Here is an 18,620-nt window from a genome sequence, read left to right as displayed (position 1 = left end):
AACAGCTGTAACAAGTTGTCTATTGATTGCCTGTCGTGTGTGTGTGTGTGTGTGTGTGTGTGTGTGTGTGTGTGTGTGTGTGTGTGTGTGTGTGTGTGTGTGTGTGTGTGTGTGTGTGTGTGTGTGTGTGTGTCAGCCAACTGAAGGACAACTTTTTTCCCCCCATCCTGACCAGCCTAATATGATTATTGCATTTTGGCTATATGCAATAACTAACTGCAAGCCAATGAAGAATGAACCAATCACTAGCATTGTCAGTTCTAATTCATATTAATTTAGTTGCCAATAATTTAACTGTTGGCCAGTGTTTTGAGACATAATTTGTCTTTTATTGCTATACAATGAATGGTAAAAACAAATTCTACATGCATTATAAAAGTGGCCAGTGATCTTGAAAGTGGCAAATTTCAGTGGTGGAGTGAAAACAACAAGGTCACATGGCTTTGGAGAGTTTGGGCAGCAGATCTACAAGCTCTCAACATGTCATGCTGCAATGTGCTGTGGGCTTGTAGATCACCAATTATGATAAACTAGAACGGTGCCCGTAGGGCAGGGTTCCCCAATAGGCGGCCCGCGGGCCATTTGCGGCCCGCGGAGCGCCCCCTGGCGGCCCGCGGAAGAATTTAAAAAATAAATAAAAAAAATAAACGTTTTTTTTTGGGGGGGGGGGGTCCCAGATATAAATGGCATTAAATGGGGGTCAGTAGCCTATGCATGTCAAACTGGGCATCCTTTTCAAATGGGGTCCTGCCCTGAAAATGAATTTTCAGGGCAAGACCTCGACCTCACGCGTGCAGACTCGGCCCCCAGCCTGGTACCCTAGTCAAAATATGGCCCTCGAGGAAAATTAATTGGGGAACCCTGCCGTAGGGCCTCTACAGCCCATTGGGCACTGACCTACTTGGAACGATAGAAGTTGGAAATGAATGCCCCACCCAGATATTATGTCTGTCTCCCTTTTATGCCCATATATGGAGTTCTTTGTAAGGCATGCCCAAATAGGGAGTATATGCAGCCAGCTTGTGGAGTTCTGTCTTCTGTGTCAGGCATGCCCAAATATGGAGTGCTGTGAGGTCAGAACAGGCCAGCTCCATATATGGACGCCGGGCATGGGCGAGGTTCCGAGCCTGGGCAGAGGCCTTTTTGGGGCGGTTCTGGACAATTACACACACACACACACACAGACAGACATCTGAAAAAATGTACCTTCCCCCTCCCGCCAATTTTCTTTTTCTTTTTATGTTTGAAGCCTGTGCCTGCACTGCATACAGCACTATGTTCCATATGCTGCTACAGTACATATTTGCACTTGAATTTTAAAAAAATCACACCCGTGTGAACTGAGTGGTGTAAGGTATTATATAGCCTGATCAGCTCTGACGTAATGAAATCAGCTCTGACGTAATGAAATCACACCCGGGTGAACTGGGTGACCGTAGCAACCATTCTCATTTTTTCTGCACTAACAAAGCCAGTTGTAGGAGTGATTTACACCACTCAATTACACCACTCAAAAAAAGCTGCATTTGATGGAGGGGGGAAGTGTTACTGAAACGATGTTGGTGCTTCTTGCACTTCCTTTTTTATAAGCGATAAATATTCTCCAATGCATTTAAAGGAATTCTTGTGTTGGAATTTATGTTACTGTAAAAACATTTGTTTTAACTTAAATTCATATCGGTTCATAATATCGGCTATCGGCTTTTTGATTGTCCACTAATCGGTGATCGGATATATCGGCCAAAAACCATATCGGTCGATCACTACTTATGACCCCCACAAACAGAAGGCCTTCCATTGAGCCTTATGACCCCCACAAACAGAAGGGCTTCCATTGAGCCTTATGACCTCCACAAACAGAAGGCCTTCCATTGAGCCTTATGACCCCCACAAACAGAAGGCCTTCCATTGAGCCTTATGACCTCCACAAACAGAAGGCCTTCCATTGAGCCTTATGACCTCCACAAACAGAAGGCCTTCCATTGAGCCTTATGACCCCCACAAACAGAAGGCCTTCCATTGAGCCTTATGACCTCCACAAACAGAAGGCCTGCCATTGAGCCGTATGACCCCCACAAACAGAAGGTAGACTGCATCTTTGCATCTTCATGTCGCTGGGCTTCCATTGACAATAAATGGTAGACTGCATCTTTGCATCTTCATGTCGCTGGGCTTCCATTGACAATAAATGGTAGACTTCATCTCTACATGACATCATCAACAACTGGGATCCACAGGGAAGCGACCCTGACTCGTTTTCTTAGTTGGATGCAAGGGGGCAGGCAGACTTTCCAACGTTGAAGCTCTGGGTCCTAGTGGTAGGAGGAGGGACTACAGGCGGACCCGTGGATTCATGACCGGGAAACCCTGTGCAGCTGGGCTTTAACGTTGAGCGCTCGGTTGCCCTACGTCACTCAGGACCTCAAAGTTGAGGTCCTGGGAGGGACTTCCGGCAGTCTTCCGGGTGCTTCAAAACGCCACTGAGCAACTTCCACTGACATGAATAGCTGGGGGGGCGGAGCTTCGCGCCAGTTCAGTCTCTATTATATATATACTCTATGGTTGGATGAGGTGTTTTTTACGCTTTTTTTGGTCATGGTTGCCAGTTCCCACCTGATGTCGTGTGTGAGTTCTGATTGGTCCAGAGCGTACTGAATAACTGCCAGCTTACATAACGTCTTAAGACTAGGACTCAAGTCTAAGATGAACAGCTCATCAGAGATAGTGAAATCTCCTTTCCTTCCTCCAAAGAGGATGATATGATCTCCCATAATGCAACAGTACATACCATGCATTGGACATGGTCCTTTCCCCTTGGGCTCAACCTTCTTCCAGGAGAAGGTCTCTGGACTGAATTTCCACGCATCATTGAAGGCCTGGTTGCCGTTGGAGCCTCCAAATATGTACAGCTCTCCATTGTAGGTAAATGCTGAATGACACCAGCGTCTTTGTGGTAGAAGTTGAACAGAAGGTGTGTTCAGCCAGACTTTTGTCTGTGTGTCAAACACTCTGATGGTGTTGTAGACCCCCTGGTCACTCCAGCCCCCGATTACAAAGATCTTTGTCCCGATGATGGTGGCATAGTGACAGTGTGAAGCAGGAGGTGGAGTTCCTCTGGTGTTAATTAAAGACCAGACCATTGTGCTGGTGTCCAACTTGTACATGTCATTAGTCCATCCAGTCAGCTTGGTGTGTCCTCCATGGATAAACATGACCTTCTCCAACACACAGGCTGAGTGGTTCCTCCTCCCCTCTGGAACAGTCCCAGAAACCCTGGGTTGGAACCATCTGTGGGCGTCGACATCAAATGCATAAAGCACATTGCAGTAAGCATAGCCTCCCCAGATGTAGACTGTATCTTCAATCAACACAGCTGTGTGGCAAAAGCGCATGGATGGAACCTCTAGGTGACCGTCTCCTCTTCCTGGTTCCACTGGAGGTAACTTCTTCCAGCATAAAGACACTGTGTTGAAGACATGGACATCCATTTGTTCCATGTGGTTGAAGGTCCTTCCATCACAGCCTCCAAAGCAATACAGTTTGTTCCTCACTGCTACAGCAGCATGATGGACTCGCTTTGGTCCTCCTGCTTTGGAAACGGTCCAAGACAACATCTGTCTGTCTGTCTGTCTGTCTGTCTGTCTGTCTGTCTGTCTGTCTGTCTGTCTGTCTGTCTGTCTGTCTTTTCTGTCTGTGTCTCTCTCGCTCACTTCTCTCTCTCGACGTCTACAGTCATTTCCAACACGGTGCATCATCTTATATATCTTCTGGTGTGAAATCACACGCGACACAAACTGTTACCATGCACGCCTTAACGACGCCAATTTGTGCAGCTGTTCCTCATCTGCACCCTTTGAACTCTGGTGCTATTTATGACTTCAAACGGCTGCCTTTCAGCATAGCATCCGTCCAAATAGAATAAACTGAAATGCCTCAACAACTTTCCTAAGAGTACTACAGAGTGTGTGGATGGAATATTCCTTTATATGCCTCAAATCCTACAATTACAAGTTCTTGTCGGGGGGGGGGCACATGGCCGCTTTTACTCTCCCGCCATCCTGGGCCGTGGCTCAGAGGTCCATCCTGGGCCGTGGCTCGGCGGTCCATCCATTTAAAATTAGATATTCCTCTAAATCTGGATAGGAAAAAAAAGTAAAGGTGCCTCCTCCCCTCTCTCTCTCTCTCTCTCTCTCTCTCTCTCTCAGGAAGCAACTGAACTTTCTGTTGAAAAGCCGGTCGTTTTTTTGTTTCCGCGGGCTGCGGGGCAGGCGGGTAGGCTGGCTCGCCTTATGACCCCCACAAACAGAAGGCCTTCCATTGAGTCTTATGACCTCCACAAACAGAAGGCCTTCCATTGAGTCTTATGACCTCCACAAACAGAAGGCCTTCCATTGAGTCTTATGACCCCCACAAACAGAAGGCCTTCCATTGAGTCTCATGACCTCCACAAACAGAAGGCCTTCCATTGAGTCTTATGACCTCCACAAACAGAAGGCCTTCCATTGAGTCTCATGACCTCCACAAACAGAAGGCCTTCCATTGAGTCTTATGACCCCCACAAACAGAAGTCCTTCCATTGAGTCTTATGACCCCCACAAACAGAAGGCCTTCCATTGATTCTTATGACCTCCACAAACAGAAGGCCTTCCATTGAGTCTTATGACCCCCACAAACAGAAGGCCTTCCATTGAGTCTTATGACCTCCACAAACAGAAGGCCTTCCATTGAGTCTTATGACCTTCACAAACAGAAGGCCTGCCATTGAGTCTTATGACCCCCACAAACAGAAGGCCTTCCATTGAGTCTTATGACCCCCACAAACAGAAGGCCTTCCATTGAGTCTTATGACCTCCACAAACAGAAGGCCTTCCATTGAGCCTTATGACCTCCACAAACAGAAGGCCTGCCATTGAGTCTTATGACCTCCACAAACAGAAGGCCTTCCATTGAGTCTTATGACCCCCACAAACAGAAGGCCTTCCATTGAGTCTTATGACCTCCACAAACAGAAGGCCTTCCATTGAGTCTTATGACCTCCACAAACAGAAGGCCTTCCATTGAGTCTTATGACCTCCACAAACAGAAGGCCTTCCATTGAGCCTTATGACCCCCACAAACAGAAGGCCTTCCATTGAGTCTTATGACCTCCACAAACAGAAGGCCTTCCATTGAGTCTTATGACCTCCACAAACAGAAGGCCTTCCATTGAGTCTTATGACCTCCACAAACAGAAGGCCTTCCATTGAGCCTTATGACCCCCACAAACAGAAGGCCTTCCATTGAGTCTTATGACCCCCACAAACAGAAGGCCTTCCATTGAGTCTTATGACCCCCACAAACAGAAGGCCTTCCATTGAGTCTTATGACTAGTGATCGACCGGCCGATTATCGGCTTCGATATTCATGATTTTAATTAATATCGGTATCGGTGCTAAAAACAAATCGAAAAAAAACTGCCGATTATTATATTTCTCATAAATGCGCAAACATGGTGAAACAACCACTTTCATTGAAAATCCGGTAGAGTACGGTTGTAAGGAGATGTATAGCTGCGTGTCTGACTATCCCAGTGCTCCACCCCCTGGAGTAGACAGACACGGCTCCGCTCTACAGACACACACTCTGCACTGATGTCTCCTCTCACACACACACAGTCACACACACACACACACACACACACACACACACACACACACACACACACACACACAAACACACACACACACACGGAGTCAGAGAGAGGGCCACTGCACTGACTGCAGGGAGGAGAAAGGATTATAGGCTACTAACCTTGTAACCATAACAAACTTCAATTAACCCAAAATAAAATCCACACGTGAGAGGGACAGAGTCACAGAGAGCAGTGGTAGAACTACGTTAGCCAAGCTAGCTGCTGCCTGCTAACGCTGCAAACAACAGCTGTAACAAGTTGTCTATTGATTGCCTGTCGTGTGTGTGTGTGTGTGTGTGTGTGTGTGTGTGTGTGTGTGTGTGTGTGTGTGTGTGTGTGTGTGTGTGTGTGTGTGTGTGTGTGTGTCAGCCAACTGAAGGACAACTTTTTTCCCCCCATCCTGACCAGCCTAATATGACTATTGCATTTTGGCTATATGCAATAACTAACTGCAAGCCAATGAAGAATGAACCAATCACTAGCATTGTCAGTTCTAATTCATATTAATTTAGTTGCCAATAATGTAACTGTTGGCCAGTGTTTTGAGACATAATTTGTCTTTTATTGCTATACAATGAATGGTAAAAACAAATTCTACATGCATTAAAAAAGTGGCCAGTGATCTTGAAAGTGGCAAATTTCAGTGGTGGAGTAAAAACAACAAGGTCACATGGCTTTGGAGAGTTTGGGCAGCAGATCTACAAGCTCTCAACATGTCATGCTGCAATGTGCTGTGGGCTTGTAGATCACGAATTATGATAAACTAGAACGGTGCCCGTAGGGCAGGGTTCCCCAATAGGCGGCCCGCGGGCCATTTGCGGCCCGCGGAGCGCCCCCTGGCGGCCCGCGGAATAATAATAAAAAAAATAAAAAAAAAAGTTTTTTTTGGGGGGGGGGGTCCCAGATATAAATGGCATTAAATGGGGGTCAGTAGCCTATGCATGTCAAACTGGGCATCCTTTTCAAATGGGGTCCTGCCCTGAAAATGAATTTTCAGGGCAAGACCTCGACCTCACGCGTGCGGACTCGGCCCCCAGCCTGGTACCCTAGTCAAAATATGGCCCTCGAGGAAAATTAATTGGGGAACCCTGCCGTAGGGCCTCTACAGCCCATTGGGCACTGACCTACTTGGAACGATAGAAGTTGGAAATGAATGCCCCACCCAGATATTATGTCTGTCTCCCTTTTATGCCCATATATGGAGTTCTTTGTAAGGCATGCCCAAATAGGGAGTATATGCAGCCAGCTTGTGGAGTTCTGTCTTCTGTGTCAGGCATGCCCAAATATGGAGTGCTGTGAGGTGTCAGAACAGGCCAGCTCCATATATGGACGCTGGGCATGGGCGAGGTTCAGAGCCTGGGCAGAGGCCTTTTTGGGGCGGTTCTGGACAATTACACACACACACACACACAGACAGACATCTGAAAAAATTAACCTTCCCCCTCCCGCCAATTTTCTTTTTCTTTTTATGTTTGAAGCCTGTGCCTGCACTGCATACAGCACTATGTTCCATATGCTGCTACAGTACATATTTGCACTTGAATTTTAAAAAAATCACACCCGTGTGAACTGAGTGGTGTAAGGTATTATATAGCCTGATCAGCTCTGACGTAATGAAATCAGCTCTGACGTAATGAAATCACACCCGGGTGAACTGGGTGACCGTAGCAACCATGCTCATTTTTTCTGCACTAACAAAGCCAGTTGTAGGAGTGATTTACACCACTCATTTACACCACTCAAAAAAAGCTGCATTTGATGGAGGGGGGAAGTGTTACTGAAACGATGTTGGTGCTTCTTGCACTTCCTTTTTTATAAGCGATAAATATTCTCCAATGCATTTAAAGGAATTCTTGTGTTGGAATTTATGTTACTGTAAAAACATTTTTTTTAACTTAAATTCATATCGGTTCATAATATCGGCTATCGGCTTTTTGATTGTCCACTAATCGGTGATCGGATATATCGGCCAAAAACCATATCGGTCGATCACTACTTATGACCCCCACAAACAGAAGGCCTTCCATTGAGCCTTATGACCCCCACAAACAGAAGGCCTTCCATTGAGCCTTATGACCTCCACAAACAGAAGGGCTTCCATTGAGCCTTATGACCTCCACAAACAGAAGGCCTTCCATTGAGCCTTATGACCCCCACAAACAGAAGGCCTTCCATTGAGCCTTATGACCTCCACAAACAGAAGGCCTTCCATTGAGCCTTATGACCTCCACAAACAGAAGGCCTGCCATTGAGCCTTATGACCCCCACAAACAGAAGGTAGACTGCATCTTTGCATCGAAACCCCGTGCAGCTGGGCTTTAACGTTGAGCGCTCGGTTGCCCTACGTCACTCAGGACCTCAAAGTTGAGGTCCTGGGAGGGACTTCCGGCAGTCTTCCGGGTGCTTCAAAACGCCACTGAGCAACTTCCACTGACATGAATAGCTGGGGGGGCGGAGCTTCGCGCCAGTTCAGTCTCTATTATATATATACTCTATGGTTGGATGAGGTGTTTTTTACGCTTTTTTTGGTCATGGTTGCCAGTTCCCACCTGATGTCGTGTGTGAGTTCTGATTGGTCCAGAGCGTACTGAATAACTGCCAGCTTACATAACGTCTTAAGACTAGGACTCAAGTCTAAGATGAACAGCTCATCAGTGATAGTGAAATCTCCTTTCCTTCCTCCAAAGAGGATGATATGATCTCCCATAATGCAACAGTACATACCATGCATTGGACATGGTCCTTTCCCCTTGGGCTCAACCTTCTTCCAGGAGAAGGTCTCTGGACTGAATTTCCACGCATCATTGAAGGCCTGGTTGCCGTTGGAGCCTCCAAATATGTACAGCTCTCCATTGTAGGTAAATGCTGAATGACACCAGCGTCTTTGTGGTAGAAGTTGAACAGAAGGTGTGTTCAGCCAGACTTTTGTCTGTGTGTCAAACACTCTGATGGTGTTGTAGACCCCCTGGTCACTCCAGCCCCCGATTACAAACATCTTTGTCCCGATGATGGTGGCATAGTGACAGTGTGAAGCAGGAGGTGGAGTTCCTCTGGTGTTAATTAAAGACCAGACCATTGTGCTGGTGTCAAACTTGTACATGTCATTAGTCCATCCAGTCAGCTTGGTGTGTCCTCCATGGATAAACATGACCTTCTCCAACACACAGGCTGAGTGGTCCCTCCTCCCCTCTGGAACAGTCCCAGAAACCCTGGGTTGGAACCATCTGTGGGCGTCGACATCAAATGCATAAAGCACATTGCAGTAAGGATAGCCTCCCCAGATGTAGACTGTATCTTCAACCAACACAGCTGTGTGGCCAAAGTCCATGGATGGAACCTCTTGGGGACCGTCTCCTCTTCCTGGTTCCACTGGAGGTAACTTCTTCCAGCATAAAGACACTGTGTTGAAGACATGGACATCCATCTGTTCCATGTGGTTGAAGGTCCTTCCATCATAGCCTCCAAAGGAATACAGTTTGTTCCTCACTGCTACAGCAGCATGATGGACTCGCTTTGGTCCTCCTGCTTTGGAAACGGTCCAAGACAACATCTGTCTGTCTGTCTGTCTGTCTTTTCTGTCTGTGTCTCTCTCACTCACTTCTCTCTCTCGACGTCTACAGTCATTTCCAACACGGTGCATCATCTTATATATCTTCTGGTGTGAAATCACACGCGACACAAACTGTTACCATGCACGCCTTAACGACGCCAATTTGTGCAGCTGTTCTTCATCTGCACCCTTTGAACTCTGGTGCTATTTATGACTTCAAACGGCTGCCTTTCAGCATAGCATCCGTCCAAATAGAATAAACTGAAATGCCTCAACAACTTTCCTAAGAGTACTACAGAGTGTGTGGATGGAATATTCCTTTATATGCCTCAAATCCTACAATTACAAGTTCTTGTCGGGGAGGGGGCACATGGCCGCTTTTACTCTCCCGCCGCGGTCCATCCTGGGCCGTGGCTCAGAGGTCCATCCTGGGCCGTGGCTCAGAGGTCCATCCTAGGCCGTGGCTCAGAGGTCCATCCTGGGCCGTAGCTCAACGGTCCATCCTGGGCCGTAGCTCAGCGGTCCATCCTGGGCCGTGGCTCAGCGGTCCATCCTGGGCCGTGGCTCAGAGGTCCATCCTGGGCCGTAGCTCAACGGTCCATCCTGGGCCGTAGCTCAGCGGTCCATCCTGGGCCGTGGCTCAGCGGTCCATCCTGGGCCGTGGCTCAGAGGTCCATCCTGGGCTCAGCGGTCCATCCTGGGCCGTAGCTCAGCGGTCCATCCTGGGCCGTGGCTCAGAGGTCCATCCTGGGCCATAGCTCAGCGGTCCATCCTGGGCCGTGGCTCAGCGGTCTATCCTGGGCCGTGGCTCAGAGGTCCATCCTGGGCCGTGGCTCAGAGGTCCATCCTGGGCCGTAGCTCAGAGGTCCATCCTGGGCCGTGGCTCAAAGGTCCATCCTGGGCCGTAGCTCATCGGTCCATCCTGGGCCGTGGCTCAGAGGTCCATCCTGGGCCGTGGCTCAGAGGTCCATCCTGGGCCGTGGCTCAGCGGTCCATCCTGGGCCGTGGCTCGGCGGTCCATCCAACTGCTCATTTTACTTTGATAACCAGTCATTTCGGCTGCAGGGCAGACTGGTTGGGTCATTTCCTAGTGTTTAAAATTAGATATTCCTCTAAATCTGGGTTGGAAAAAAAAGTAAAGGTGCCTCCTCCCCTCTCTCTCTCTCTCTCTCTCTCTCTCTCTCTCTCTCTCAGGAAGCAACTGAACTTGCTGTTGAAAAGCTGGTCGTTTTTTTGTTTCCGCGGGCTGTGGGGCGGGCGGGTTGTTGATTAATATATTGTTTTGTGGGGCAGGTTGGTGCGGGCTGGCTCCCGTGGCGGGATGGGGGGGTTATGCAAAAAAGCCGGCCCGCGCAACACACACACACACACACACACACACACACACACACACACACACACACACACACACACACACACACACACACACACACACACACACACACACACATTAATAATTTATTTATGTCCACATAAGAGATACAATACAAGGACACAAATATTTACAAGGTGCTGTACAGAGCGCAATCAGCAAATCCCGGACAAATACCCACACACCCTTCAGGGGTACAAGTAACAGCGTCTTCGCCATATTTGGCGGCTACCGATAGTGGAAGAGATTGCACAGAATTTCGCGAGCCGTTTGGCTGCTTTTTTTGGCATCCCAAGTTGTTGGAAGCCTCTTACAACCAAACTGTGTACGTGTCCTAGGCTGCCGAAGATAAACACAAGTAGATTGCACCTATAGCCTAGTTCAATGATGGTCTGGAGGAGCGGCTGGTACTTAATGACTTTGGTCATAAAGGCTTCCTCTAAGCTAGAATCAAAGGTGCAGGCCATTTCAAGAATGAAAACGGATCTGTTCTCTTCATTGACTACAACAACATCTGGTGTGTTAGCAGAGAGATGTGCAAAAATGTCAGTATTTTCAGTACAGAGTTGAAACATGGAAGGTTTGACACAGGAATGTTTGTACATTCTCACAGAAATGTTTAGATATGTCCTTTGTTATGAGATCAAATATTCTGTCGTGGCGTGCTGTGTAAAGCCCTTTATAGGCATAACAGCCATTCAGAATGTGTGACATGGTTTCTGTAACAAGCCCTGTGGTGTGATGCAAGCAATGAGGTGCATGGGTGGAGGGAAACCAGAGGGAAAGGTTGAGTTTGGTGGGAAGGATCTGTAGCCTGGCTTTTACTGTAAAGGTCCTCATTGAGAGCAGTGTTCCTTATAAATGAATGGGAAACAGAATGGCCAGCATGGGGAAGGCAAGCCCGTTACCCCTGGAGTTTGAGTCCAGTCCAGTGTTGTTGTTGCCGGTGTTGGAACATATCCAACAGGGTCCGCCGGGCACCCTTAGGTGTCAACAGGTGGGTGTGTCCGCTGTGGGTCACTGTTGCTCTAACAGAGGTGAGAGGGTCAGTTATTATGTCCTCAGAGACCTCCACAGTATCAGAGTCAGGCCGCGCCCCCACACACACACACACACACACACACACACCCACCCACACCCACACCCACACACACACACACACACACACACACACACACACACACACACACACAGTAGCCTATATAATGCCTTTGACATGAAAAGGTTTGAGAGCCACAGTCCTAGAGAGATTAGTGGTCGAGGAGTTAGAGTGGGTGGAGAAGGCCTTCCATTGAGTCTTATGACCCCCACAAACAGAAGGCCTTCCATTGAGTCTTATGACCTCCCATTGAGTCTTATGACCTCCACAAACAGAAGGCCTTCCATTGAGTCTTATGACCCCCACAAACAGAAGGCCTTCCATTGAGTCTTATGACCCCCACAAACAGAAGGCATTCCATTGAGTCTTATGACCTCCACAAACAGAAGGCCTTCCATTGAGTCTCATGACCCCCACAAACAGAAGGCCTTCCATTGAGTCTCATGACCCCCACAAACAGAAGGCCTACCATTGAGTCTTATGACCTCCACAAACAGAAGGCCTGCCATTGAGTCTTATGACCTCCACAAACAGAAGGCCTTCCATTGAGTCTTATGACCTCCACAAACAGAAGGCCTTCCATTGAGTCTTATGACCTCCACAAACAGAAGGCCTTCCATTGAGTCTTATGACCTCCACAAACAGAAGGCCTTCCATTGAGCCTTATGACCCCCACAAACAGAAGGCCTTCCATTGAGTCTTATGACCTCCACAAACAGAAGGCCTTCCATTGAGTCTCATGACCTCCACAAACAGAAGGCCTTCCATTGAGTCTTATGACCCCCACAAACAGAAGTCCTTCCATTGAGTCTTATGACCCCCACAAACAGAAGGCCTTCCATTGATTCTTATGACCTCCACAAACAGAAGGCCTTCCATTGAGTCTTATGACCCCCACAAACAGAAGGCCTTCCATTGAGTCTTATGACCTCCACAAACAGAAGGCCTTCCATTGAGTCTTATGACCTCCACAAACAGAAGGCCTTCCATTGAGTCTTATGACCCCCACAAACAGAAGGCCTTCCATTGAGTCTCATGACCTCCACAAACAGAAGGCCTTCCATTGAGTCTTATGACCTCCACAAACAGAAGGCCTTCCATTGAGTCTTATGACCTCCACAAACAGAAGGCCTTCCATTGAGTCTTATGACCTCCACAAACAGAAGGCCTTCCATTGAGTCTTATGACCCCCACAAACAGAAGGCCTTCCATTGAGTCTTATGACCTCCACAAACAGAAGGCCTTCCATTGAGTCTTATGACCTTCACAAACAGAAGGCCTGCCATTGAGTCTTATGACCCCCACAAACAGAAGGCCTTCCATTGAGTCTTATGACCCCCACAAACAGAAGGCCTTCCATTGAGTCTTATGACCTCCACAAACAGAAGGCCTTCCATTGAGCCTTATGACCTCCACAAACAGAAGGCCTTCCATTGAGTCTTATGACCTCCACAAACAGAAGGCCTTCCATTGAGTCTTATGACCTCCACAAACAGAAGGCCTTCCATTGAGTCTTATGACCTCCACAAACAGAAGGCCTTCCATTGAGTCTTATGACCTCCACAAACAGAAGGCCTTCCATTGAGCCTTATGACCTCCACAAACAGAAGGCCTTCCATTGAGTCTTATGACCTCCACAAACAGAAGGCCTTCCATTGAGTCTTATGACCTCCACAAACAGAAGGCCTGCCATTGAGTCTTATGACTAGTGATCGACCGGCCGATTATCGGCTTCGATATTCATGATTTTAATTAATATCGGTATCGGTGCTAAAAACAAATCGAAAAAAAACTGCCGATTATTATATTTCTCATAAATGCGCAAACATGGTGAAACAACCACTTTCATTGAAAATCCGGTAGAGTACGGTTGTAAGGAGATGTATAGCTGCGTGTCTGACTATCCCAGTGCTCCACCCCCTGGAGTAGACAGACACGGCTCTGCTCTACAGACACACACTCTGCACTGACGTCTCCTCTCACACACACACAGTCACACACACACACACACACACACACACACACACACACACACACACACATACGGAGTCAGAGAGAGGGCCACTGCACTGACTGCAGGGAGGAGAAAGGATTATAGGCTACTAACCTTGTAACCATAACAAACTTTGCTGTTTTCATCTTCAATTAACCAAAATAAAATCCACACGTGAGAGGGACAGAGTCACAGAGAGCAGTGGTAGAACTACGTTAGCCAAGCTAGCTGCTGCCTGCTAACGCTGCAAACAACAGCTGTAACAAGTTGTCTATTGATTGCCTGTCGTGTGTGTGTGTGTGTGTGTGTGTGTGTGTGTGTGTGTGTGTCAGCCAACTGAAGGACAACTTTTTTTCCCCCATCCTGACCAGCCTAATATGATTATTGCATTTTGGCTATATGCAATAACTAACTGCAAGCCAATGAAGAATGAACCAATCAGTAGCATTGTCAGTTCTAATTCATATTAATTTAGTTGCCAATAATTTTACTGTTGGCCAGTGTTTTGAGACATAATTTGTCTTTTATTGCTATAAAATGAATGGTAAAAACAAATTCTACATGCATTAAAAAAGTGGCCAGTGATCTTGAAAGTGGCAAATTTCAGTGGTGGAGTAAAAACAACAAGGTCACATGGCTTTGGAGAGTTTGGGCAGCAGATCTACAAGCTCTCAACATGTCATGCTGCAATGTGCTGTGGGCTTGTAGATCACGAATTATGATAAACTAGAACGGTGCCCGTAGGGCCTCTACAGCCCATTGGGCACTGATCTACTTGGAACGATACAAGTTGGAAATGAATGCCCCACCCAGATATTATGTCTGTCTCCCTTTTATGCCCATATATGGAGTTCTTTGTAAGGCATGCCCACATAGGGAGTATATGCAGCCAGCTTGTGGAGTTCTGTCTTCTGTGTCAGGCATGCCCAAATATGGAGTGCTGTGAGGTCAGAACAGGCCAGCTCCATATATGGACGCTGGGCATGGGCGAGGTTCAGAGCCTGGGCAGAGGCCTTTTTGGGGCGGTTCTGGACAATTACACACACACACACAGACAGACATCTGAAAAAATTAACCTTCCCCCTCCCGCCAATTTTCTTTTTCTTTTTATGTTTGAAGCCTGTGCCTGCACTGCATACAGCACTATGTTCCATATGCTGCTACAGTACATATTTGCACTTGAATTTTAAAAAAAAGCTGCATTTGATGGAGGGGGGAAGTGTTACTGAAACGATGTTGGTGCTTCTTGCACTTCCTTTTTTATAAGCGATAAATATTCTCCAATGCATTTAAAGGAATTCTTGTGTTGGAATTTATGTTACGGTAAAAACATTTTTTTTAAATTTAAATTCATATCGGTTCATAATATCGGCTATCGGCTTTTTGATTGTCCACTAATCGGTGATCGGATATATCGGCCAAAAACCATATCGGTCCATCACTACTTATGACCCCCACAAAGAGAAGGTAGACTGCATCTTTGCATCTTCATGTCGCTGGGCTTCCATTGACAATAAATGGTAGACTGCATCTTGGCATCTTCATGTCGCTGGGCTTATATTGACAATAAATGGTAGACTGCACTGCATATTTGCATCTTCATGTCACTGGGCTTCCATTGACAATAAATGGTAGACTGCATCTTTGCATCTTCATGTCGCTGGGCTTCCATTGACAATAAATGGTAGACTGCACTGCATATTTGCATCTTCATGTCACTGGGCTTCCATTGACAATAAATGGTAGACTGCATCTTTGCATCTTCATGTCGCTGGGCTTATATTGACAATAAATGGTAGACTGCACTGCATATTTGCATCTTCATGTCACTGGGCTTCCATTGACAATAAATGGTAGACTGCATCTTTGCATCTTCATGTCGCTGGGCTTCCATTGACAATAAATGGTAGACTGCACTGCATATTTGCATCGTCATGTCACTGGGCTTCCATTGACAATAAATGGTAGACTGCATCTTTGCATCTTCATGTCGCTGGGCTTCCATTGACAATAAAATGGTAGACTGCATCTTTGCATCTTCATGTCGCTGGGCTTCCATTGACAATAAATGGTAGACTTCATCTCTACATGACATCATCAACAACTGGGATCCACAGGGAAGCGACCCTGACTCGTTTTCTTAGTTGGATGAGGTGTTGTTTTTTACGCTTTTTTTGGTCATGGTTGCCAGTTCCCACCTGATGTCGTGTGTGAGTTCTGATTGGTCCAGAGTGTACTGAATAACTGCCAGCTTACATAACGTCTTAAGACTAGGACTCAAGTCTAAGATGAACAGCTCATCAGAGATAGTGTGATCTCCTTTCCTTCCTCCAAAGAGGATGATATGATCTCCCACAATGCAACAGTACATACCATGCATTGGACATGGTCCTTTCCCCTTGGGCTCAATCTTCTTCCAGGAGGACTCTGGACTGAATTTCCACACATCATTGAAGGCCTGGTTGCCGTTGGAGCCTCCAAATATGTACAGCTCTCCATTGTAGGTAAATGCTGAATGAGACCGGCGTCTTTGTGGTAGAAGTTGAACAGAAGGTGTGTTCAGCCAGCCTTTGGTCTGTGTGTCAAACACTCTGATGGTGTTGTAGACCCCCTGGTCACTCCAGAATCCGATTACAAACATCTTTGTCCCGATGATGGTGGCAGAGTGACAGTGTGAAGAAGGAGGTGGAGATCCTCTGGTGTTAATTAAAGACCAGACCATTGTGCTGGTGTCCAACTTGTACATGTCATTAGTCCATCCAGTCAGCTTGGTGTGTCCTCCATGGATAAACATGACCTTCTCCAACACACAGGCCGAGTGGTCCCTCCTCCCCTCTGGTACAGTCCCAGAAACCCTGGGTTGGAACCATCTGTGGGCGTCGACATCAAATGCATAAAGCACATTGCAGTAAGGATAGCCTCCCCAGATGTAGACTGTATCTTCAACCAACACAGCTGTGTGGCCAAAGTCCATGGATGGAACCTCTTGGTGACCGTCTCCTCTTCCTGGTTCCACTGGAGGTAACTTCTTCCAGCATAAAGACACTGTGTTGAAGACATGGACATCCATCTGTTCCATGTTGTTGAAGGTCCTTCCATCACAGCCTCCAAAGCAATACAGTTTGTTCCTCACTGCTACAGCAGCATGATGGACTCGCTTTGGTCCTCCTGCTTTGGAAACAGTCCAAGACAACATCTGTCTGTCTGTCTGTCTGTCTGTCTATCTTTTCTGTCTGTGTCTCTCTCTCTCTCTTCTCTCTCTCGACGTCTACAGTCATTTTCAACACGGTGCATCATCTTATATATCTTCTGGTGTGAAATCACACGCGACACAAACTGTTACCATGCACGCCTTAACGACGCCAATTTGTGCAGCTGTTCTTCATCTGCACCCTTTGAACTCTGGTGCTATTTATGACTTCAAACGGCTGCCTTTCAGCATAGCATCCGTCCAAATAGAATAAACTGAAGGCACATGGCCGCTTTTACTCTCCCGCCGAGCAGGTCCATCCTGGGCCGTGGCTCGGCGGTCCATCCTGGGCCGTGGCTCGGCGGTCCATCCTGGGCCGTGGCTCAGAGGTCCATACTGGGCCGTGGCTCGGCGGTCCATCCTGGGCCGTGGCTCAGAGGTCCATCCTGGGCCGTGGCTCAGAGGTCCATCCTGGGCCGTGGCCTCCACAAACAGAAGGCCTTCCATTGAGTCTTATGACCCCCACAAACAGAAGGCCTTCCATTGAGCCTTATGACCCCCACAAACAGAAGGCCTTCCATTGAGTCTTATGACCCCCACAAACAGAAGGCCTTCCATTGAGTCTTATGACCCCCACAAACAGAAGGCCTTCCATTGAGTCTTATGACCTCCACAAACAGAAGGCCTTCCATTGAGTCTTATGACCTCCACAAACAGAAGGCCTTCCATTGAGTCTTATGACCTCCACAAACAGAAGGCCTTCCATTGAGTCTTATGACCTCCACAAACAGAAGGCCTTCCATTGAGTCTTATGACCTCCACAAACAGAAGGCCTTCCATTGAGTCTTATGACCTCCACAAACAGAAGGCCTTCCATTGAGTCTTATGACCCCCACAAACAGAAGGCCTTCCATTGAGTCTTATGACCTCCACAAACAGAAGGCCTTCCATTGAGTCTTATGACCTCCACAAACAGAAGGCCTTCCATTGAGTCTTATGACCTCCACAAACAGAAGGCCTTCCATTGAGTCTTATGACCTCCACAAACAGAAGGCCTTCCATTGAGTCTTATGACCCCCACAAACAAGACTCATATACTCCTGAGCTGTGATTTGAATGTAATAATAAAATCACACTTGCGTGAAGTGACTGGGGCGCTCTAATCATCATACATCATCACATTCCGCGCTCAGCCAATCAAATCATCACATTCCGTGGTACACATGCACACAACACACAACGCTCAAAAATGAAATGAGCCCATCGGGTCATATCGGTATCGGTGAATATGCCAGTCTAACCACCGATCTAACACAGGGGTGAGGGGTTGACACTATGGCAGGTAAAAAAAATGTTGGGACATGTGGAGTTTGCTTTGGAGTTGCCCAAACTGCAAGTGCACATTTGAGTGAGGAGTCTGCTATAAACACAACACGAGATATATAGCTAGATAGCTATAAACACAACATGAGATCACGACACTCGGATCGGAAGCGACATCGGGACATCCCTAGTTTTTAAGCACAATTTACAATTTACAATTTAGGCATTTAGCAGACGCTCTTAATCCAGAACGACTTACATTAAGCAAGAACAAAAGCATGGGAATACATCACATATATAAAAAGCATTTATCAAGAAACATGCGTAAACTAAGAACGTAGCTAGAACATATCTATATAATGACACTGTACATATAAACTATACATATATATTATACTATGCTGTACATATATACTATGAAG

The 18,620-nt window shown here is 47.0% G+C and overlaps 2 protein-coding genes across 2 annotated transcripts in view; both read right to left on the bottom strand.

The window, feature by feature from the left end:
* Positions 1 to 18,620, bottom strand: part of LOC306923823 (solute carrier family 66 member 2) — a 121,741-nt gene that overhangs the window by 28,004 nt on the left and 75,117 nt on the right. The gene's annotated exons all lie outside the window — the stretch shown is intronic.
* Positions 15,826 to 16,881, bottom strand: LOC306922776 (kelch domain-containing protein 3-like; the record flags this gene model as incomplete). The annotated part of the gene is made up of 1 exon (XM_079500595.1): positions 15,826 to 16,881. One exon carries the CDS (start codon positions 16,879 to 16,881, stop codon positions 15,826 to 15,828), a length of 1,056 nt encoding a protein of 351 aa, XP_079356721.1.

This window comes from Electrona antarctica, assembly GCF_951216825.1.
Source record: "Electrona antarctica genome assembly, chromosome: 5".
Classification (NCBI taxonomy): domain Eukaryota; kingdom Metazoa; phylum Chordata; class Actinopteri; order Myctophiformes; family Myctophidae; genus Electrona; species Electrona antarctica.
The sequence above is the reverse complement of the archived record's forward strand: the minus strand, read 5'-3'. Positions and strand labels throughout refer to the sequence as shown.